Consider the following 23,854-nt stretch of genomic DNA (forward strand, 5'->3'; position numbering starts at 1 on the left):
AACTACCTGTACATGATCTGGAGCTAGTCGCCATTATTTTGCCATGAAGATTTGGCGACATTATTTATATGACGTTACATTTGAGATTCTCACTGACCATATGAGTCTCAAATATCTGTTTTACTTAGAAGGAACCTAATCTCCGACAGAGGAGATAGATGGAGTTCCTGAAGGATTTTGATTGTACCATTAGCTATCATTTGGGGAAAAGCTAATGTGGTTGTCGTTGTACTTAGACGGAAGTCTAAAGGGACTTTAGCTTGCCACCGAGTTGTGGTCACAGATATGGACAGACAGAGCAGGGTACTCTGGTTACCATGGTTGCTCAGTCGTTGATCAGGACGAGGATCCGAGAGCCCTTGGCTGCTGATCAGTATTTGCAGTTTATTTGTAGCTAGATAGCTTCCGGGCAGCAGACCGAGTTCACACGAGACGAGGAGGGTGTTATACACTTTCGAGACAGATTTTGTGTATTTCAGTCTCATCCGGTCTTATAGAAGTTACTTCCGGAGGCTCATCGCTTATGATTTGCTGTCCACCCAGGCGGTAACCGTATGTACCAAGATTTGAAGTGCTCCTATTGGTGGAAGGACATGAAGGAGGACATCACAGATTTTTGTAGCTAGATGTCTTGTTTGTCAGCAGGCGAGGGCTGAACATCAAAGACCTGCAGGCTTACCTCAGTGGATTCCTATTCCCGAGTGGAAATGGGAACATATTACTATGGACTTTGTGTATAAGTGTGCAGCGGAATTGTGGTGGGTTTGCCGAGGACACGATGAGGTTATGACGCGAATTGGGTAATCGTTGATCGATTAACCAAATTCGCGCACTTCGTAGCGATCCGGAAGATTGATTCCCTGGATCGATTGACAGATTTGTGTTGTCGGGAGATCATCAAATTTTATGGTGTCCCTTTGACTATTATTTCGGATAGAGACCCCCCACGTCTCGTTTCTGGCAGAGTCTGCAGCAGGCTTTAGGCACTGAGCTCTGTTTCAGTACAGTTTCCATCCGCAGACAGATGGACAGTCAGAGCAAACCATTTAGACTCTAGAGGACTTGCTGAGGTCATGTGTATTGGACCTCTGAGATGAGGTTGGGGAGGCCTAGTTGTTGGGACCTTATAGAGCTCAGCATGAGACAGAGTTGGTCCGTACTATCAGACGGAGGATGTCAGAGTCGCAGGATGGCCAGAAGGGTTATGTTGATCAGAGACGTAGATCCTTAGAGTTCTTTATTGGCGACCATATCTTTCTGCGAGTTTCACCCATAAAAGGGGTGAAGATATTTGACCTTAGAGGTAAGCTAGCTTCACGATACATTGGATCTTTCCAGATTTTGGAGAGAATTGAAGCGGTAGCTTATCATTTGGCGTTACTACCAGCGTTGGCAGATGTTCACGACATATTCCATGCGTTTATGTTGAGGAGATACTTAGCTGACCGAGCACATTTGCTGACAGATATCCCAGTTCCCCTTCAGCCTGACGCTTCTGGGCCGGAAGGAGCGTCAGTTGCGGAACAAGACTATCCGACTGGTTGGAGTCGGATGGCAGCATCATTCAGACGAGACTGGGAGCTCGAGGATACTATCCGAGCTCGATACCCCATTTTTCATTTGGGATATGTGATTTTATTTACCGTTCAGCATTTATACTCGTTACTTGTTGTTAGTATTTGCTGATGGTAGATAACGAAATTTGGGGACCAAATTTTTATTAGTGGGGGAGAATGTAAAATACCGAAAATAAGCGAATATTAATAAGGGAATTTTGTCGGAACAAACTACACGCGGAGCTTTTCATCGCCGCCCGACGAGAGCCAACCGAGGGTCTCCTTTCTTCTCCTCCCGAATCTGCTTCTGCCCTAGCCGGCCGATCCCTCTTCCTCCTCCCTCACGATGCCTCGCCCTAGGTTGGCGCCGCACGGAGCAGCCCCGATCTCTCCCCTCCAACGACGCCAACCACTGCTGTGCCCTAGATTGGGTTCATAGTCACCCGATCGCGCCGACGTCGACGCACAAAACCTCTTCGCTGTGCCTAGCACTGTCGACAGATTCTTGGTCACCTCCGACCAGTGGAGAGGAAGAAGGTTACGAGTTGGTGAGGAAGTGGTGATCTTTGGTGATTTTGGGATCCGACAGTCCATTTCTGCCACCCGGGTCCAGCAGCCACGAACTTGGCAGAGGATCAGTGATCTTCACCTTTGATTTTCTTCCCTGTTGTGTTTCTTTGCTGTGTATGTTCTTCCTCCTGGTTGTGGATCAAGGGTACGAGATTTGGAGAGGAAGAGTCAAGTAGTCTTTGCCGAGAGGTTGTTACTCTTGTCCAGCGACACCTGGTTTCCAACAGCAACCCTTCCATCCAGCACAGCTGAGATTTGAGGTAAGGATTATATGTATATGAATATTGGTTGTAGATCATGTTTCGAATTGGAGGATTTAGTTAGATGATCATGTGAATTTAGGTAAGGAACATGATTTTGGTACATATTGATTTAGGTAGGAATTGGTACATACATAATTGCTTATGTGTTGGAATTGGTGAGGTGTGGTGAATTGTGAAGGGGATGTGGATCTATTGGATTGATTCACTATGATTTAATCCTAATAGGTTTAGGATTTGGTCATTTTGATTTAATGATATAATTAATTGTAAAATGTATTGTTACAGGACTGTGATTCGAGATTGGGCGTCTCGACATCAGATTGGTTCGATTCGATCTATATCGGAGGCGGGTACCTCTTGACTTATCTTTTATGATATTGTCATTGGATATGTATAGTATTTTATAACTACATGCAATGAACATGTTTGCCTTTGGTATGTCACTGTTTGATATCCATAGCATGTTAGGTTTGTCACCTGTGATGTATCCGTGATTATATCTCGTGATTTGTTGTCATGATTATCTTGTTACCATGAGTATCTTAGTTTCTAGAGTGACATACCATGCTTACTGAGGTTAGGACTAGATTTTGTTTCTGGCAGGTGTATCTAGATTATCCGATACTTAGGTTTTGTGTCATATCTGGCTTGTGTACCTCTATTTGTATATCATATATGATTCGTGTTTAGACCTCGATTCTTGATATGTGTATGTTGGTACATATGCTATGGAAGAGGGATATGATTTGGGTCTAGGTTGTTATACCTTAGAGGACTTGTATACCCTAGATCCGTGGATTTGACTTACTGATACTGTGGTACCCATATTATGTATATATGGATTTTTCTATCTGATCGGGATATTCCATACTTATTATGTTCGGGATAGGGTTATTGATATTCTATCGACGTACTCTAAATCTTGGTATGTGACCATCGCTTTACGATACCCATTTGTATGTATGAATACTATGTTGATCGATTTTGCCACGCTTAGTGTCATGCATCATCTTGTGCGATAGTCGACTCCATTGTTGTTGAGCACATCGTCAGTTACCTGCACACACCACCACCATGGGTTAGTGGTCGATTCAAACGGTGTGTGTTGCAGCAGGGACTTTGTTTACGTTGGTCCGCTCGTGGGTAGTGTGACACATGTTAGCGGCAGGATTCCTCCCCGTCGTGTCAGGGAGTTGAGGCATTGAGCTCCCCATTTATGATTTGGGGTCACAGGACAGGAGTACTCCGACAGCATCCCGCCCACTCGGTCACATTGTCACATCCCTACCCACTCGGTCTCGCCAGTAGCGTCAGGGGTGACCATATCATTGACATCATATGCATGATGCATTTATTTCTTGTGATTGTGTTTTTCATCGTTTATTCATCGGCGTCGATTTAGCACTTCGGTTTGTGACCCTTTTGTTGGATAGAGTTCTCGGTGACTTCCTTAGTTACCTTCGGTTTGATCTTTCCTAGATATATGATTAGAAGTCGTATTCCATGTTTATCATTAGATATATCTTACTGTATATCTGGTATTCATTGAGTTGTTGAACTCACCCCGTGGACTCTATATTTTCAGTACCGTGTTATTTATGGTGTCGCGGTGGTCCCCACGTCACATCAGAGGACTTATCGGTTTCACGTATGTTTTGCTTGTTTTTATGTATCAGTTTGTTTAGCTCGGTACTCTGGTTTTATTTTTGGAGAGTTGATGTTGTTATGTGGTGTTTTGTATTTGTTATTGGTTGTGTAAGCCTAGCCGGCTAGCAGTTTTGTGTTTTGGTTTTGGTACAGCCGAGTGGGCTGCTTTATTTTTTTACTGCGTGGTTGTGTCAGCCAGAGGCTGAATTTATTATTAACTGCGTGGTGTTTGTTTTCTTTTATTGTTATTATTCCAGCCGCATGTGGCTGAGGTATATAGTGCTTGTAGAAAAGTTTCAGATTGTCCACCGTACAGGGGAAATGCTGCCGAAATTTCTTCGGACAGATACTCCTCCGGGGCGTGACACGTCATCCAATCAACTAATAAACACCTCCAATCGACTTCTCCACAATAGCACATCAAAATTCGATAGTTTACTTACATCTTTATCCAAATGAAAACTTTTGGTTTCTCGTCTTGTTCATACTTGTCAAAAGCGCTTGCTTCATTCACTTGAGCGTGAAGCGTAAACTTCACGCTTTTGTGAACTCGGAAGCGCAAGAGGTCCAGGAAACATTCGCTTTCACACGAAGAGCAGAAATTTCCTATTTCGTTCATTTTTTTTATAAGTTTAAAGCCCTAAACCTCTTTAATCTTCATCTGCTTCAAATGTTGCCTCTTGTCTGCCTCTCACCGCTCTGCTTCTTCAATTGCTTCGAAGGTAAGTGCTTTGTCTATGTTATTTTTGTTTATTAGACTCTAAATTTTTCCAACGTGCATCCTGTGAGTATCTCAGTACGCTCGACAGTTCCACGTTCGTCACATGGACGCTTCGCGCGACAAAAGGTGGGTCAGAGGCATCGTAGGATGCCTCCGACAACGCTGGAGGCGTCCTGCGACGCCTTCGATCGCGCCGGAAGTGTCACTGGATGCCTCCGGTGGCGCCGACAGCATCGCCGAACGCCTCCGGTGGCGCTAGCAGCTCCCGTACGCCTCTGGTGTTGCCAAGGCGTAGCGATCGCAATCGCGATCATGACGCTACTGTTACTTTTTTTTTCAGATTTATTAAATTAAACAACTCCTAACTTAAGTGAGGTATTAAATGGGGTATTTCAAATAAATTTTTAAAAAGCCTAATTAAATTATCCCAATAAAATATATAAAAATATATTTAAAATAAAAAAATTAATAAATTTTATTTATTAATATAAAAAGATTTAAAATTTCTAAAAATATATATTTAAAATAAAAAAATTAATAAATTTTATTTATTAATATAAATCAGATCTAAAATTTATAAAAAATATATTTTAAATATAAAAAAATCTGATTAATTTGAATAAATTTGATTTAAATATATAAAAATATAATTAAAATTAAAAAAATTAAAATTTTTATTAATTCAAATAAATCCGTATATCAGTATTTAAAATTAAAAATATAATAAATTTTATTAATTAGATTTAAATATATATAAAATATATTTTAAAATTAACAATATAATAAATTTTATTAATTCATATAAAATAGTAAATCAAATTTAAATATTTAAAATAATACATTCTAATAAATGTTATTAATTCATATAAATTAGTAAATCAGATTTAAATATATAAAAAAATATTTAAAATAAAAAATTCTAATAAATTTTATTAATTCATATAAATCAGTTTTATTTTCAATAATTAATTTTTTTCCTGTTTTATTTTTTTATTGATTGATTATTATTGATTTCAGCGGTCTTGATTCTTAACTATGTCAACAATTCTATCAACTCAAAAGGATATTGCTTGGAATTATGCAACATGTTCGTATCCTAAAAATCTAAATATTGTTAGTTGTATTTTTGTGGTAAAATAACAAATGGCAGAATTTATCGATGCAAGCTATATTTAGATGGGGGCAATAGAAATATGAAAGCTTGGCGAAATGTCCTGAGCATGTTAAAGAAAAAATTAGAGAGTTCATGTAAAAAAAAAGAGTAATTTGAAGAATGAAATGGATGAAATTCCTTATTTTGATAATCTTGATTATTTGGAAGATTTGGAAGAACATAAAGAAGATGATCATCAAACTAAAGTGAAAAGGAAACGACCAATATCCGATCCAAGCAATCATCCTACGGTCCAAGGTAAAAAGTGTAAACAAACTAGACCTATTAATCTGTATTTTATGAAAGATGTTGATGAAATTGTCAAACGAAGACGTGTAAAAAACAAAGGACAATGTGATGAAAATAAAAGAAGTTAAGAGATATTGTAGTCGAGAAATTTGCAAGATGGATGTATAATGCTGGAATTCAATGTTGTTAAATGTGATTCTTTTGAGCCTTGTATTGAAGTTATTGGACAATTTGGATTGGGATGAAACCTCCATTATATCATGAAGTGAGGGTAAGTATTTGAAGGAGTTGGCAAATACGAACTCACTTCTCAAATCCCATGAAGAAGATCATGCTAAGTTTGGGTGCACAATCATGGCAGATGGGGACGGATAAAAAGGTAGGACTCTTATAATTTTTTTTGTGAATGGTCCTAAAGGAAGTATATTTATTGAATCAGTTGATGCTTCAGGCTATTCTCACACAGCGAACAAGATGTTTGAGTTACTTTTTAAATTTGTGTATCGCATTGAAAAAAAAATATGGCTCAGTCGTCTTTTGGGAAATCGATTTCCACACTTGTACTGGACTCCTTGTGCAGCTCATTGTTTAGATTTGTTACTCGAGGATATATTCAAAATTCCTCATCTCAAAATATTGCACAAACAGACGTTGATGGTGAATGGTTATATTTACAACAGACCACAAGTATTGAACATGATGAGAGAGTTTACAAGATAGAAAGGCATGGTAAAAACCGTAAAGACATGTTTTGCAACCACTTTTTGACTTTAAAGTGGTTTCATCTATAACAAGTAAATTTGAGAAAGATGTTTATATTTGAAAAGTGGGCAAATAGTCGATTTTCTAAAGAGGATGTAGGAAACCATGTAACAGAAGTGATATTGATGCCTTCTTTTTGGAAAAATATAGTTTTTGCATTAAAAGTTGCTCATTGGTGAAAGTATTACGACTGGTAAACGGTGAAAAAAGGTCGTCTATGGGTTATATTTATAAGTCAATGGACAAGGCCAAAGAAGCTATCGCTGCATCATTTAACAATAATGAAAAGAAATATCGTAACATTTTTGAATTCATTGACAAAAAAATGGAATGTTCAACTCCATCAACCTTTGCACGCAGCTGGATATTTCTTGAATCTAGAGTGTTTTTACACAAACTTTGACATAGAAAATGATACAGAAGTGATGGAGGGTTTGTACAAGTGAATATCTAGATTGGTGAGAGGAGAGGATTTATAAGATAAGATCACGAATCAATAAAAATACAAGAAAGTAGGACTTTTTGATTTGCCAATGGCTATCCGACAAAGCACTTTAAAATCACTAGGTAAATTTGTAAATAATATATTGTGCAATATTAATATTGGATGGTAATAAAGTTAATTTAATAATTTATATCTTTTTGTATTTCAAGCTGATTGGTGGTCTTCTTATAGTGTATCAATGTCTGAATTAAAATCATTTGCAATGAAGATTTTAACCTCACATGCTCTTCTTAAGGCTGTGAATGTAATTGGAGTATTTTTTTGAACATGTAAGTTGGAATTTTTTTAATACATATTAAAATTTATATTATGAACTTAACCTTTTACTTTTTAATTTTTTTTGTAGATACATTCTAAGAAAAGAAATAGGTTGTCTCAACAACAAATGAATGATTTGGTATATATCAAGTACAATAAAGCTTTAAGGAGAAGATATGACATGCAAGATAAAATTGATCCTATTATTTTTGTAAAATACCGAAAAAGGGCGAATAACCATAAGGGAATTTTCAAGAATTTTTAGAAATTTTCTGGAAATTTTTCGGAGCTGGTATGGCTTAGGTTACGGGGATAAATATTGGGAAAGTCTGTTTAGGCTACCCTATTTGAACGAGGAAAAGTTTATTTATTTTATTTCTTTTCATTTTCTTTTCTTTCTCCCCTGAACGCCGATTCTTCTCTTCTCGCGCCGAAGACCTTTCTTCTCCCACGACGTCGTTTCTTCTTCTCTTCCCCAACCGACGCGCCGCCGCCACCGCCGCTCGCGACGCCTCCTCTTCTCCCGTGCATACAAAACCGTCAGCTAAGAGAAACCTGAGCCTATCTCCTCTACCATTGCCGATCTTCCTTCTCTCTCGATCCTCCCTGCGCCGACGTAATGCCCTAGAGCTCGAGCCACCGTCGGCCGAGACTTCCCTCTGCCCTAGCGCCGGCAGCCCAGTACACTCCCACCTCCGACCACCACAAGAGCAAGCCAAGCAGTGTCGAGCCCTTCTTCTCGCATCTCTGCTCGACACTGCCGAAGCCGTCATCACCAATGCCCTATCCGCCGCCTTCGAACGGAGCAGCGTCGACCCCAGATCTCTCCGGCGTGCCCTAGATTTGGGCCCACAGCCGCCCAATCGTTAAAGTGTGATCGGATGCAGAGCTCGCCAGGGTTTGCCGCTGTGCCCTAGCACAGTCGCTGATTCTGCTTTTTCCTCTCTGGTCGTGGTGATCTTGGAGGTAAGACATCGAGTTTTGTTGATTGTTGAGATATTGTGTGTTCAATCCCTCTTTTCCTTGATCATCCGATATGTTTTCCTAATCTAACCAGAGGGGAAGAATTTCAGGAGGTGAGGTTTTGTGTACTGTGAGGTATTCGGTTGGTGGACAACAGTTTGATCTGGGCAGAGAGGTAGATTCCAGCAGCGTCTCCTTTCCGGTAGCAACCTTTTCGGCTGTGAATTGAGGTAAGGGTAGGTATTTGATATATTTTGTAGTTAGACGATCATGTGTAGATTGATTAGGTTTATGGGTTGAATTAAGTATGAGTTGGATTACGTAATTAGTTGTTTATTTGTAGATGGAATTAGGTTTGGATTATTCATCTAATGGTTGATTGAGAATTAGGTAACTAACCCTAATTGATCGTCAAATTTTGTTTAGGTAGGATGATGGTAATATGATTAGGTTTTACCCTAAATTAGTCGTAGGGATTTTATTTAGCTATTCATTGAATTTTAGCTAAATAAAAATGTATATATTGGTGACGCAAGACTCTGATTCGAGACGAGCATCTCGACGTCGAATTTGACTGGATTTGACCTTCTATTTGAGGCGAGTACCTTGACTTATCTTTTAGATAATGTCATGTTGATATGCTTAGTAGATTTTAACAAGTAGTAATAATTATGTTTATATCTGCATCGGTTTGTCACTATTTGTTTCCGAGCGTGTTTTGTTTGTTACCTGTTTAGCATTCATGCCCCTATTTATTATTTATGTTATAGAGGTAGTGACATATCATGCCATGTGATATACCGGACTAGTCATTTACCATATCTGACCTATGTACCTAGATCTAATTATTTGATGCATGCATTTTGGTACATATTTTTGGAGGTAGATATGGTTAGGATTTTTCATGTTTAGTGTCATGCACCATCTCGCATGATTGCATGCTGAGCGATTGACAGCTCCATTATTGTTGAGCACATCGCCAGTTACATGGATCTGCACACACAACCACTCATGGGTTAGAGGTATATCAGGCAGGATGTGTGGCATTTATGATCTATTAGGCTTTGTTGGTCCATTCATGGGTAGTGGTGACGCAGCGTGGTAGCCGGCAGATGATTTGCGCTGTTTGGCTCCGTTGGTCCGCTCATGGGTAGTGTGACGCAGCGTAGTAGCCGGCAGGGATCCCTCATCTGGATTGTCTCAGGGAGATAAGAGCATTGAGCTCCCCCACTTATGATTTGGGGTAGGAGGATAGGTATACTCTGACAGTATCCCGTCCACTCGGTCACTCATCAGGAGCAGTGATGGCAGAGTGCACGGTTGTCATAGCCCTACCCACTCGGTCTCACCATCGTGTGTGAGATGGCTGACTGACGTCAGAGATGACCATGTCATTGGCATCAAATGCATGATTGCATTTATTGCTTGTGTTTGTTGCACTTTATTTGCTGCATATTGGATGGATGCATATGATTGATATGCATACAGGGGCATGTTATTTTCGGTCTGACGACCTATCCTGATAGGAGGTCCTAGTGATTACAGCTTCTCCCTTCTCTTTCAGTTTTGCATTGTAGATTATCTCAGGAGACTATACGCATATTTATTACTATTAGTTATAATTTACTATGCATACCAATTTGGTATCCACTGAGGAGTTGACTCACCCCGTTGATATTACCATTTCAGGTTGATGTTGTCGGGAGGTTCCAATCGCTAGTCCTCCTCCAGATCACAAAGATTTTCGTTTGGTCTTTTGTTTTCCTATTAAACTATCTAGTCTATGTTTCAGACTCGTGTTGGTTTTGCACCGTGGATTTTGTATGGTCTTTTATGCTTTGTCCTCACTCGCACGCACCCTGAAAAACTTCTCAGGAGGTCACCCATCCTCAGATTTCTCCAAGCCAAGCACGCTTAACTTTGGAGTTCTTAAGTTTGGGCTTCCGAAAAGGAAAGTGCACCTTGGTGATATGAATAGTACCATTTAACCTTTTTAAGCCATACTTAACCAGAATCTCAGAACCGGGATATTACAATCACCCCCACTTAAAGACACAACATCCTCGTTGTGTAACCACGAATCACACCACAGACAAATCCCAGAATCTCCCTCGCTAGGTGGTGCCCTGGGTGCTCCTGCCACAGGCGCACTCACGGTCGCAAGGTCGCTCTGATACCATCTGTAATGCCCCGGCCCGGGCAGGCCCCCCCGAACCGAACCGGGAATGCCACCAAAATTGTCCATCGGGTTGACGACTAGCTCCACAGACCACCGGAGGTCCTTTTAGCATGCTTTGTCCTCACTCGCACGCACCCTAGAAAACTTCCCAGGAGGTCACCCATCTTCAGATTTCTCCAAGCCAAGCACGCTTAATTTTGGAGTTCTTAAGTTTGGGCTTCCGAAAAGAAAGGTGCGCCTTGGTGATATGGATAGTACCATCTAACCTTTTTAAGCCATACTTAATCAGAATCTCAGAACCGAGGTATTACAACTTTATCAGAGACAGATGATAGTAATGAATGGTTGTTGGAAAAATTGGATGATAGTGATAAAGACAATGATAATGATTGAAGATTTGTGTTGAAGTAATGTAGCACAAGCATCTGGGGTTGGTGAAAGTACATATGGCTTTCAATCTCGAAATGCGTCTTCTTCAAAAGGGGCATCATCAACTGCATCAGCAAAATGAAAACGATCTTCAGCTCAAACTAGTCTTGTGAATGAAGAAGAAATTAACTTTGATGATGAAACTGAAGAAGCAAATATGGATGAATACAAATAAGGCGATGGAGATGATGACGTAGATTTGAACAATGAAGATTAAGAAGATGATTATTTTGATATTTGATATTTCATCTATCACATTTTCAAAAACTTTTGATTTATTTTTAGTTTTTTGAATAATCTACAGCTTTATTAAAGAATATTTTGTTTATGATTATTTAGATTTTTAAAGACATTTTCAAAGACTTTTAATAAATATAATAGTCCTTTTGTTTATTACGCTTTTTTCCGTAAAGTCTGCGCTTCGCCTTGCACTTTGCGCTTTAAGCCCCAAGACCCTTGAGCGTTTTTTTACGCCTTGCGCTTTTGACAACTATGGTCTTGTTAATAGGTAGACAAAACCTAAACAAAAACATTCTAGTTGTTTTGTGTTCTATTTGAGTTAACTACTCAAACCCTGTCCAAATTATAATTTCATGGTTTTAGATTCAGGAGTCGAGTTAGAAACCCTATAAATCATTTCGCCAATAGACTGTTGTATAGCCGAATTCAACCATATCATAACTTTGTGGTTTCAGATTCATCAATCGACTCAAATCGATTGGATTATTTTCATCGATTGACTACCACTGTGATTCCAACCTTGAATCTGTGTCGAACCAAAGACTCTATATCTTTGGGCCTTCCTGGTCTACTTAGTACAAATCGATCTCAACTTACCAAGACTTTATCGTTGTCTAGTAGTCGATTGACCTCAACTTACTATGACTTCTTATGCCAAGAGACTCCTCGTCTCTATGACTTCAGTAACCAAGAAGCCTCTATGCTTTCAAGACATCAACTACCTAAAGTTCAATCACCATTGATTTAGGACTTCCACTATCAAGTATCTAGTCCTCAATGACATACCAGCCTTTCTTCACGTGTCAAACATTCGGTCCTCATCGACTTGCCTTGACTTTTCATCAACTGCCAAACATCATATCCACCTTCAGATGTTTGGACTTCCATTGTCCACTCTCTTACTGGACTTTTCCATTTGAAGTACCCGATAAACCTTGACTTAGGTGTCAATTATACCAATAATCTCCCCAACAATCTCCGAAACATGTTTCAATAGCAAACATATTACTCAAACATCAAAGCACAATTCATATTATGGTCATCCATGATCACAAGCCAATTGCATCAGGAACAAGTTCTTAGGAAACATAAGCTTTCAACATGTAGAAGGCGATGAGTTGGAAAAACAAGCATAGATAAATAGCAATATTAGCATCAAACCAACGTAGTTGGAAAACAAGTATGGATCAAGCCAAATAGTTCCATAACTTTCTTGAAAACTAGATGCTCAATTAATAAATGGTTAGGAAAAAAATTTGACAACAAAATAAAATCAGCTAGAAAAATAGATAAAAATCATACTTGACACAGTCTGTATTTTTTGCCAAATATAATCTCAAATCCCCAAAACACTTCTCCGCTAGCGATGCAACTTCTGAACCATTATTTATCATAATCGGCCACAATTTGCATAAAACATGATAAACAAGTAGCTGAAACATCAAAGGATGAGAATCCAAGAGAATCTAATATGATTACAAATGCTAGAAAATTTCACGACTTGAATGAAGCAAATACAGTACCTGAGTAAAACCACGTAGACTGTGATGATGTGAGGTTAATAATGGAATTATTGGAGGAAATAATTCATTTAAATGTATTCTTTGGGCAACAAGGTCACTTTCATGACGTATCACATTAGCTGCTATAAATACATATGAAGAAAGTGCCTAGACGAAGCAGTCATCCTTTTAGTTGATCAGAATTGAGATGAGATTTTTAAATCAGTAGCACTAAATTACCTGTGGCCGCATGTTATAGTTGTGAAAAATAGGAATTAATTGCTCTTCGGCCTGAAACAATTATGACATATATTACCAAATGCACTTTAGTTCCAGCTACAGTCACAACTTGCAAAAGGAAAAAAAGAGACACATAGCATTTTCCCCTTTATAAATGAAAACATCTATACATGCAGCCTTGTCAACTAAGAAAATTGAAGATTAGGAAGAAAAGCGAAACTTCTTTGTGCAATGATAACAGAATCCAGATATTGCAACTTCAAGTAACTCTATATGCTATAACATTTCTTTGTGCAATGATAACAGAATCCAGATATTGCAACTTCAAGTAACTCTATATGCTATAACATTCGATTCCAGAAATGTGTTCCTCAAATTAAAAAGGAAAAGAAATTGATACAGAAACACTATAGATATTGGGCAAATTGCCCAAAGGATGCACATAGGTTTTGTTTTTGTTTTACTCAAATCATGCACCACAGTTTGTTTCTTTAGAACAAGTCCCCCTCCTTTTTGTTACATACCCAAGAGACCCCCTTCTTTTCTTTGAGGTTTGAAACTTAAGTATCTTAGACAAACAAAAGTATCATTAAATTTTTAAGACCAAAATCAATAAAAATAAATATTTTGAATTTAAATGGATATTAAGGTGTTTTCTCAATATAATGATAATTTTATATTTAATGAGAGTTCTTTTTTAACAGAAAATGACTAGAATATTCTAATTCAGAGGAGGCATTAGTATATTTAGGGGAAAATGAGTTTTTTAGGCATCAAGGTATTTTTACATATACACTTTATGACCCTACCATTTAAAAAAAAAAAAAAAAAAGGGCAGCCCAGTGCACGAAGTTCCCGTCATGCGGGGTCCCGGAGAAGGATCCATTATACACAGTCTTACCCTACTTTTTGCAAGAGGTTGTTTCCAGGATTCGAACCCGTGACCTTTTGGTCACATGGCAACAACTTTACCGTTGCGTCAAGGCTCCCCTTCTTTTATGACCCTACCATTGTCAAAAAAAAAAAATTAAAATAAAATGATACCATAATTTTGCTCCTTGGACTCCTAGGAAGTCACATCCAAGCTAATATAAGGCAATCAACCGACTACCTACTACCTACGAGGTTGGTGGGCACTTAGGCAAAGGCCAAGGCCATTGATATTAAAATTTAATAAAAAAGCAAATTAAATTAAAAATGACTAATATTAATGAATTATATATTGACTCATTAATTTATCAAAATTTACAAATAAGTTATAGAACATCAACGACGACAACTAAGTCTTTATCCCATTAAGAGTGATCGGCTAAATAAGTTATAAAAAGATAACCATAAAAACAACAATAATAACCAAATCTTCATCCCACCAATTGCCTCCCATTTTACCTTGTATCATTGCTAATAAGTCTTCTTTGGTCTCTCTCACATTGCCTACCCAAGGCATTTTATGGTCGCTTATGTCATACCATGTTGAACATGTCTCTCAAAGCTTTTCCTCAATATGTGCGACCACAATTTTCTCTAGTTGTACAATTTAAGAATGACCAATCTTGGGATGGAACACTAAATATAGTAAGAACTCTAGTAGTTATATGATTAGGTAATGTTGGGTACTCACAGATTGGGTAACATAAAGTTATACTTTGCTTAGAGCTTCTTGTGTCTCAATGATAGGATCACTTGTCAAGATAAAAGTATTCATAACATGTTGAGCGTTTCTTAATGAAAATCAATTATCAATGTACTCTTTCAATTAATGGTCGTTGAGATTCAATTAGAAATTTTTGGGTTTTAAAAGGGATAAATTAAGGAGAGTTTCTTTTAATATCTGGCTGCGGTAACTATGATTAAAGGACTAGAAATCAAACCATTCTAATAACAGACTAAAATGATATTGTAATTTTCTTCTACTGGTCAGACTATTCAATCCAAATCTTCATTTTATGATGTCAAACTTTTGATATATGTGCTCACAGCCTACACCCCTATAATTAATTAGGACATTTGAAACATTTTCTTTTTGGTTTAAGAACTTTTGAAACTTGTAATAGATAAACAAGTGAGGAATTCCCCGTATATGTGATAAACCTCCTAATCATAATTTCCCCTAGCATAATTTCCTTATTGAGACTTGAAACACTCACCAAAGATGGAAATTTTAAATAAATTTGTATTGCAAAAGTCTCCAAATACTGTCTTACAGCTGGAAGGTTGTTTCTCTGCAGGAAAAAGAAATACATATTATCAGGTACCATTTCAGGAACCATTGTGAAGAAGCATAAAAAAGAATATAAACAAATTAGTAAAGAAGTAACACAAACAGTTTCAGTATTTTGAATTCTGACTCTGATGGGAACTACTTCTATGCATCATCCTTTGTTCCCATAAAAATACAAGCATTAATTTTTTTTTACACTGATAAACCATGCAAAGCATAACCTTTTCTTTCATGTGTGTTAGCCTTATAATTGTGATTGTTATAATGTATATGTTCAGTTCCACATGGGATATTATTTTGCTGCATTTGCTATGTAAGAGTCATATATGCATTACATATACGTGATATTGTTCTTTTTTATTCAGAGTAGTACAATTTCATCACTTTTAACTTGGAACCAAAGCTGTCAAAATTAAGGCTTCACTTTTTAAGGTTATCTTTTTTCTAATGCCCTTGGGTGGAGACTGCATTTGAGGTGATAGCATAGGCCTCCCTGGATCCAATGCCTCTTCTCTCCAAATTTCAACATAATATTCTTTTCCATACTATTGCCAAAGTAAAAAATCAGAAGCTAACACTTCCTGAAAAGATCTGTTATTCTTCCCTGTATACTCTTATTTATTACTTTCAAAATCTTCACTAGACCACATAGCTCCTTACTCTTCAAAAAGGAGAAAGTACAAGACAAGGAAGAGAAGACAAGGGTTTGATGTTTATTGAAGTTAAGTGTCATGGGTATTATGGGACTCTCAGGTGCCAAAAGACAGTCGTGTATTTTACACTAGCATATGATCCGTAGACTCACTCTATAAATAAAGAGCAAGGCCGCTATGAGCAAAAGGCATCTGGTCCGCCTACTACTAATTTATGTGACTATTGTTATGGTTCTAGTGTTCTGAAGTGCTATAATCTATCCAATGAAGAGTTATATCAGATAATCTGATTTCATTTTGGTAGTTTCTCTCTTGTATTTCATTCTAAACCCTGCAAAAAAGAACTAATGCTTTATGAGGTTTCTCCACCTTTAGAAAGAAAAAATAATTTCAATTAATAGTTTTGAGGAGTGGCTCGACTAACGAGTCATAAACTATGGAGTAAGAGCCTAGGATCCGAACCACATAAAATATCTATCTTAGCATTGTGTTTATCTTATATCTTTCTGCTACATTATTTTTGACATTTGAACTGGTAACCAATTTTCGCCAAGAGTAGAAAAAGGGAATTTAAATTTATAGGTCTAAGATGCAAAGATGCCCTGTGATCCCAACAACTAACAAAACAAAATTTTTTAAATTCTTTTAAAAATGGAACTATAGCCCAGCTACAGTATGATATTCCTCCAGCCTTTGATGCAAAAAAAAATTGCTTATTGAAAGTCACCGATGAAATGCTACATTCAAGTAGACTTTGATTGTTAGATAGTTATGATAAATCAATTTGAACCCTAATAATCAAGAAAGAAGTCAGAAGAACAAATGAACAAATCTAAGGCAAATCAAAAGTAATAAGATAATAGATTTGTTAATAAATGTTTTGCCTCAGTCACTGCACAAAATAGGAGAATATCATAATGCAAAGAAGCTATGATCTCACTAACATAACAACATCAGAATCTGCAATTAACTTCTCAGTGCAGGGATATCAAAAGCAGAGTAAACAAACGCAAGTGGCTCATGTAGAAAAATCACTTCCACAAGCTCTACAACAACACGACATAGAAGAAGAATCATCTTATTTGAAATTCTCAATGATTGGAGGAAAACAAATCAACATTAGATCAACAAGATACCTCTTTAAGTATCTCATCTATGACATCAAAAGGTATATTTAAATTTAAAATGCATATAATATGTTTTGCTTGAAAGGGAGCCTTAGCGCAACGGTAAAGTGTCAATGTGAACTGGTGGTCATAGGTTCGAGTCATGAAAACAACCTCTTGCAATGCAATATAAGATTACGTACAATAGACCCAATGTAGTCCGACCCTTTCCAGACCCTGCAATAGCGGGAGCATCGTGCACCGCACTATCCTTTTTATATAATATGTTTTGCTTGCATGAAAAAGACTAGTATAAATATAGGCATCCTCAAGTAAAGACTAAGCCAAAGAAGAAGAGAAAAGAAGAATTCAAAACCAATGAAGATATGCCAAGATAACAAAAGGTCAAAACACAGATTTGAGAAGACAGGATTTATATCGTTTTACACTAATCATGAATAAATTCACTGGATTTTGTTTGTAAATGATATTATTTTGATAGATAAGACACGTGAAGGAGTAAATGTTAAACTCGAATCGTGGCAGGAAACACTAGATGTAAAAGGTTTTAGACATAGTAAAGACGGAATATATGAAATTTAAGTTTAATAATATTAGAGGTAATGAGATAATTGTTCACCATAAACGTGACGATGAGGGACATAAAAAGTAAAAATGTCTACAGTAGAGTCAATAGCAAGGCCACGACGCAATGGAGAAAGACGGAGAGCGCCAACGGCGTCCATCTCGAAGGAGTCGCCAGCGATAAAACAAAAGTTTTACAAAATGACAGTTAAACTTACTACGTTTTATAGAGTTGAATGTTAATGACTCAAGTTGTAGGGCTCAAAACCCGGCCCACTTAATTAAATTAAATGGGGTGTAGGGTGATTTTAAAGTTAGTATAAAAATAATGATACTAAGGGGTTTAAATGATTAACATGCTAATGGGTTAACAGACCCGACCCGATTTGCTAGCAACCCAACCCTTTACCCCTTTAAATATAGTTCATGGAGATGGAAATTTAGGTTTTCCACCCTGAACCCTAGCAACTTTCGAGGAGATTAAGGAATGAGGTGGAATCGCATCATGCTTTAGCAACATCCTATCGATTTCTTGTTTTGAAAGTCTTGATGCTGGAAATTCTGGTGGTTTGTGGAAAGATGCGATATTAATCAAGGTTGGAGATGGCAGGTGGTGTTGAGAGGGGTTGATTATATTATTAGTGTACTAATCAAATTGGAAAGGATACTTACAGCTTGTCAACACAAAGATAACCCATCAGCGCTCTACAAGTTAAGTTAAGAAGCATCTTAATCATATATAAGGTTGCTACTATTTAGAACTTTGCATATTCTAACTCTGCTAATAAATGAAATACAAGCTTTGAATAAGACATCATATACATAGCAATATTCAATATCACATATAAGATGCATCATCTAAACAATTTTTACACTTAAATTTACATCCAGCATACTACTTTCATATCACATGCATCACAGCATATCCATTACCGTAAATTGTTTAAATTATAAGGATACTTCAGCAACAAAATCATATCGACTAAAAGTACACTCTCCTCATCTCTAGAAAATTTACTTGGTCACTATTATGAATTATCGGACTATTAATATCAAAAATTTCTACTCGTAGAGCTAATCTAATGAGGAACCTTTCTTTTGTGTATTTGCTCACGATTCATTACTACTAAATGGCATTACAAATCATTCTTTACGCAATATCCTTATCAAGCATTTTTTTCTCATACTTTACATCATCTAATTATTAATAACTACAACATCATCAATATTTATAAATACGACTTATTCTTATACTATCACCTCCAGATGTAAGTATAGAACATTCTTATTGGTATCGATCCAGCTTAAGAAGAGTCCGGTAAACCTTACCAAAATCAAAGAAGTTTGGGAATCCAGCTTAAGAAGAGTCCGACAAACCTTAACAAAATAGAGGGGCTTGGGAATCCAGTTTAAGAAGGGTCCGGTGAACCTTACTAAAATAGAAGGGTTTGAGAATTCGGTTTAAGAAAGGTCCGGTGAACCTTACTAAAATAGAGGGGTTTGGGAATCCGGCTTAAGAAGGGTCCGGTGCACCTTACCAACCTAGTATGTAAGGTAGACATTTGGCCAGACAAATAGAGGTGGAGATGCAATGAATGTTCAAAACCCATTTAAATTGTTTTGATGTTTAATGTTAATGCTTGATACGGTTTTAATCAAAGGTTGAAGGTTCCTACGATTTTGAACAGCATGATGTTAACTTGTTTTAAAATGTTCAGAGTACGTTCGGATAGTTATATTTTTGCAAAGCATGTGAGGGTATGTTTACTTGTTTCTTTATAAAATGTTAAATTTACTAAGTCTTTAAACTCACTAGATCCCTATGGTGCAAGTAATGAAGAGACGGTGGGACTTGAAGGATGAGTTTGCTCGTACGTGGCAGTGCACACTAGATAGCTCTTTACTAGACTAAGTTTTGTTCTTTTTTTTCATGCATTAGAAGGTTGGGTCTTCCCGTTGGAGTCAAGCTATGCAATCTCTTTTCACAAGATGCACATTCTTCCCTTTTGAAGAAGTTATTTATGACTTTGGAGTTCAAATAAAAATCAAAGTTTGATTTGGGTACGGTGTGTGGAGTGCTTTAAATGATATAAAGTTCTAGGATGTTTCATGAGCACACGAGCAGAAGATGAGAGTTGCAGAGATGAAATATTAAGGTGGATGTGCGAACATACAAGGATCAACAAGATAAGAAATGAAAATATTAAAGAACTAAATCTAGGTTGCAACTAAACTCTGAGAAACACGTTTAAAATGATACTAACATGTTTATAGACGACTAATAGATGTCACAGTTAGGTGATATGAAACTATGATAAATGTGCACATCAAATATGGAAAAGAAAGACCAAAAAAGAATTGGTTAACAACAATAAAATAAAATAAAATTTATTTAAATATAAATGATGATATAATAAGAAATAGAGCTCAATGACATAAAAGGATCCATATAGCCGACCCCACCTAGTGTTACTTTGTTGTTGTTGTTGTTGTTGTTGTTGTTGTATCATTTTCATCTTCCTATGCATCCTTGGCTTTCTTATTGTAGCAACGTACTATCGTGCTACCGTTTGAATCATCTTTCATCCACAATAATTGTGATGTAGAGAAGCATGGGCAAAACAAAAAAAAAAAGGCTGACATGCAACTAATCTTTATTTGCAAGGCTGGCTTTCTTCGTAGAAAGATTGAACAAAATATAAAAATGATATAGACAAAATTCAACCTAAGATCTCAATGTAAAAGAAACTAATATTCAGAAATAATTTGAATGCACATTGGAGAAAGGCTTACATAGAGGCAAATGTGCAGGTCAGATGTAACTTTTCTGACAATGTCATCCTCAACAAAATGTGAAAGTATACAAATCATCTGCCATGCTCGGACCTTTCTCCTATGAACCTGAGAAGTCATTGAGAAAATTTTGAAACATGAAACATTACCTACTAATATATAACACATCAGCAAAGGGCTAGAAAATGAGAACACGCACACCACTATACTTCTTGTAAAGTTCTTTTGCAAGATCTTGCTCATTGACCTGTAGAGAATTACAAGGTAATGCTACCTTCAAACATGAACCAGAAAACTAAAAGCATTGATTAACGAAACATCTAATTATAGATAACAAATGAAACATATTATATACATGTATCATGAGAAATACCTCAGTAATTACTAACAAACAATTATCCATTATAGTACTCACATTCATACAAGGTAAGTCAAGAGCAATTAATTTTTTGCCAACGAGAAAATAAGGTATAGTAAACTTAACAATGCAGGGGAGATGGACCTTCAAAATTATTTAAACTCAACAATAGACTTAAATGCCTATGTAAATCCTCATAATTACTCAAGAAAAATGTTTGTAAGCATAGTCTGGTTTCAAGTGACAATCTGTATTATTCATCAGAATTAAAATGTATCATTTCAGCTGCTGATCCCTATGGATACTGTCCTAGCACAGATAAATGTCACTACATTATTTGTGCATACATAATTTTAGCGGGTATTTACCAAGGCAATGCTTATCTCAACCAATACAGTCAATAAAAAATTTGCTCAATGATAACTGGCACTGTCAAAACATTAAAGTCTGCTCATTGACACGCGGAATAGCCCAAGACACAACTATGGTGCGAACCCTTCCAATGGCGTTGATAAGAAACTCATGCAAGAGTTTTGTCTCCGTAAAAGTTTCATTTATTCGTTGCAAGATCTAACAATGCCTGCACACTGCAGGCATCCGACTCCTTTCCTCTTCTCATTGTTGTTTCATCAAAAGATCCATCGATGTTCATATGCCATTGAAGTTTAGCTCCTTCCCCCTTCTCCTTGTCATTTTAGTCACGATAGCAACAATCGTAATGTCCATGATGTCGTTGATGTCTCCTTGTTTGCAACGGAGCATGTAACCTTTTTCCTCCTCTTCTCCCCCTTCTCTCTTCTGGTGTTCAGCTCATCCTTCAACACTCCGTACGCCTCATATATCTCAAACCAAACCGAAATCCTAGATCAAATTAAGATTAAATCATGACTGGTACAATCAAGAAGGGACTAAGATTCTCTAGTCCCGAAGTCTTCCCATGCCAGTAAAGTAACGGATTATAGACCTATCTACTGTTGTACAGTCTTCTACAAGGTCATATCAAAGTTATTGGCAGGTCGTCTAGCAAATATCATGGGCAAGTTCTTACATCAGTCACAAGCTGCGTTTGTAAAGGGCAGACTCATTACAAATAACATACACTTGGCTCCGGAGTTTTCTAGGAAATACAACCGAAAGCGATTGTCTCCGAGGTGCATGAAGATTGACCTGCAAAAGACATTTAACTCGATCCACTGGGATTTCCTGAAGGAGATACTTCTTGGGTTGCAATTCCCAGGGAAGTTTATAAATTGGATTATGGAATATGTGACCACTACCTCATATTCACTTGCCATTAATGGAGGGACTTTTGGGCAATTCTGTGGAGCTAGAGGATTGAGGCAAGGAGACCTACTATCACCATATCTATTTGGAATCTGTATAGAAAACTTTGAGAGACAAATTCAGCAGTGCACAATTGGTTCGGCCTTCAGATTTCATGCCCAATGTGCACCCCTGGGACTAACTCACCTAGCCTATGCTGACGATCTCTTTCTTTTCCGTAAGGGTGATGAGAATTTGATTGCAGCCTTATCTACCTGTCTGAGTGAATTTGGGAAAACAACAAGCCTTCGGGTTAACAAGCTGAAATCATGTATTTACTTGGCTGGAGTTGAGGATAGGGTCCACATGAGGTTGCTATCCGGAGGGATCTATACTGTTTAGATATCTTGGAGTTCCCCTTGCAACTGAGTGGCTTCGGATTTCAAACTATAGCCCTCTCCTTGACTCATTTGTTTGGCATGTTAACAGTTGGCTGAAACACACTCTATCTTATGCAAGCAAGGCACAACTTATTTCCTCGGTGCTTCAAGGGGTGAAATGTTTCTCGATGTCCATCTTACCAATGCCTATGGGGATCATAGACTGTATCTATAGGATTTACAAATCTTTCATGTGGACATCTAAGCATCCTTCGGATCTTGAGCTGATATGTGTAAACTGAAGGAGAAAGAAGGCTTGGGATTTCAAGAGTTAAAAAGTTGGAACTTAGCTATGCTAGCTAAGGTACTTTGGCGGATTAAGGTGAAAACAAATGCTCTTTGGATCAAATGGAACCTCCACATATATATGAGGCGTGTAGATGTGTGGTTCTAGGAAGTATCCCCTTCAGATTCACCTTTGATTAAGAGATTACTGCTAATACAGGACCAAATTTTTTCGGATGCAGGCTCGACATTTGATGCTAGACAAAGACTAGCAGGATGATTTGCACAGGACGGTGGAGTGGCAAGGGCATATGATTTCTTTAGACGTCCCGGTCCTAAGAAGGTATGGGCGTGAATAGTGTGGAAAACTTGCAACCTAGTCATGCTACCACTTGCTGGATACTAGCCTTGGGGCATCTTCGCACTAAAGATAGGCAGGAATACTTGGAGGATAAGCGGTGTGCATTTTGTCGACAAGTGTAAAAAACACGGAAGCATCTGTCTTTTGGGCGCCCCCTATTGCTGAGTTATGGAGGCGGGTAAGAGACGGGCTCCATATGCAACAGGAGATGTCCTCTTTCAGACATGCTCTAAGAGTGTTTGGGAGATGTTACCATGGAAATAGGGTAATAACGAAGGCTCGATACTTAGCGTTATTTTTGTTAATATACTATGTATAGAAAGCTAGAAATAAATGTATCTTTGAGGGTGAACAATTAAGTATTAAGAGGATATTCAGGAGTGTGTGTATACATGTATGGATGTACTCTGGTCTAATGTTGCATCAATCATAAGTAGCCACGATAGACCATTTCATGTACTCTTGAACTATGATATGAAATTTTTTCTTATAAAAAAAAGGGACTAAGATTCCAAGCAAAGCCGGCAGAAATACCCTCCCATATGGTGGCCTGCTCGATTTCCTGATTTATCTCCCTACAGATGGCTAGGGGGCTGGCCACATATGACCTTT

General features: G+C 37.5%; 1 protein-coding gene across 3 annotated transcripts in view; it reads right to left on the reverse strand.

Annotated features, from left to right (window-relative positions):
• The window catches only part of LOC121969803, a 108,621-nt gene that overhangs the window by 23,151 nt on the left and 61,616 nt on the right, over positions 1-23,854 (reverse strand). For 2 of the 3 annotated variants that reach the window (XM_042520058.1, XM_042520059.1), the window contains 6 exons: positions 20,795-20,842; positions 20,596-20,703; positions 15,385-15,459; positions 13,238-13,288; positions 13,019-13,165; positions 12,798-12,928 (listed from right to left, as the gene is read on the reverse strand). In XM_042520058.1, coding sequence (XP_042375992.1) covers positions 12,798-12,928; positions 13,019-13,165; positions 13,238-13,288; positions 15,385-15,459; positions 20,596-20,703; positions 20,795-20,842 — 560 coding nt within the window. The remainder of the gene's footprint in view (positions 1-12,797; positions 12,929-13,018; positions 13,166-13,237; positions 13,289-15,384; positions 15,460-20,595; positions 20,704-20,794; positions 20,843-23,854) is intronic. The other variant, XR_006108660.1, reaches the window with a different exon arrangement.

This window comes from Zingiber officinale, chromosome 4A (genome assembly GCF_018446385.1).
Source record: "Zingiber officinale cultivar Zhangliang chromosome 4A, Zo_v1.1, whole genome shotgun sequence".
NCBI lineage: Eukaryota > Viridiplantae > Streptophyta > Magnoliopsida > Zingiberales > Zingiberaceae > Zingiber > Zingiber officinale.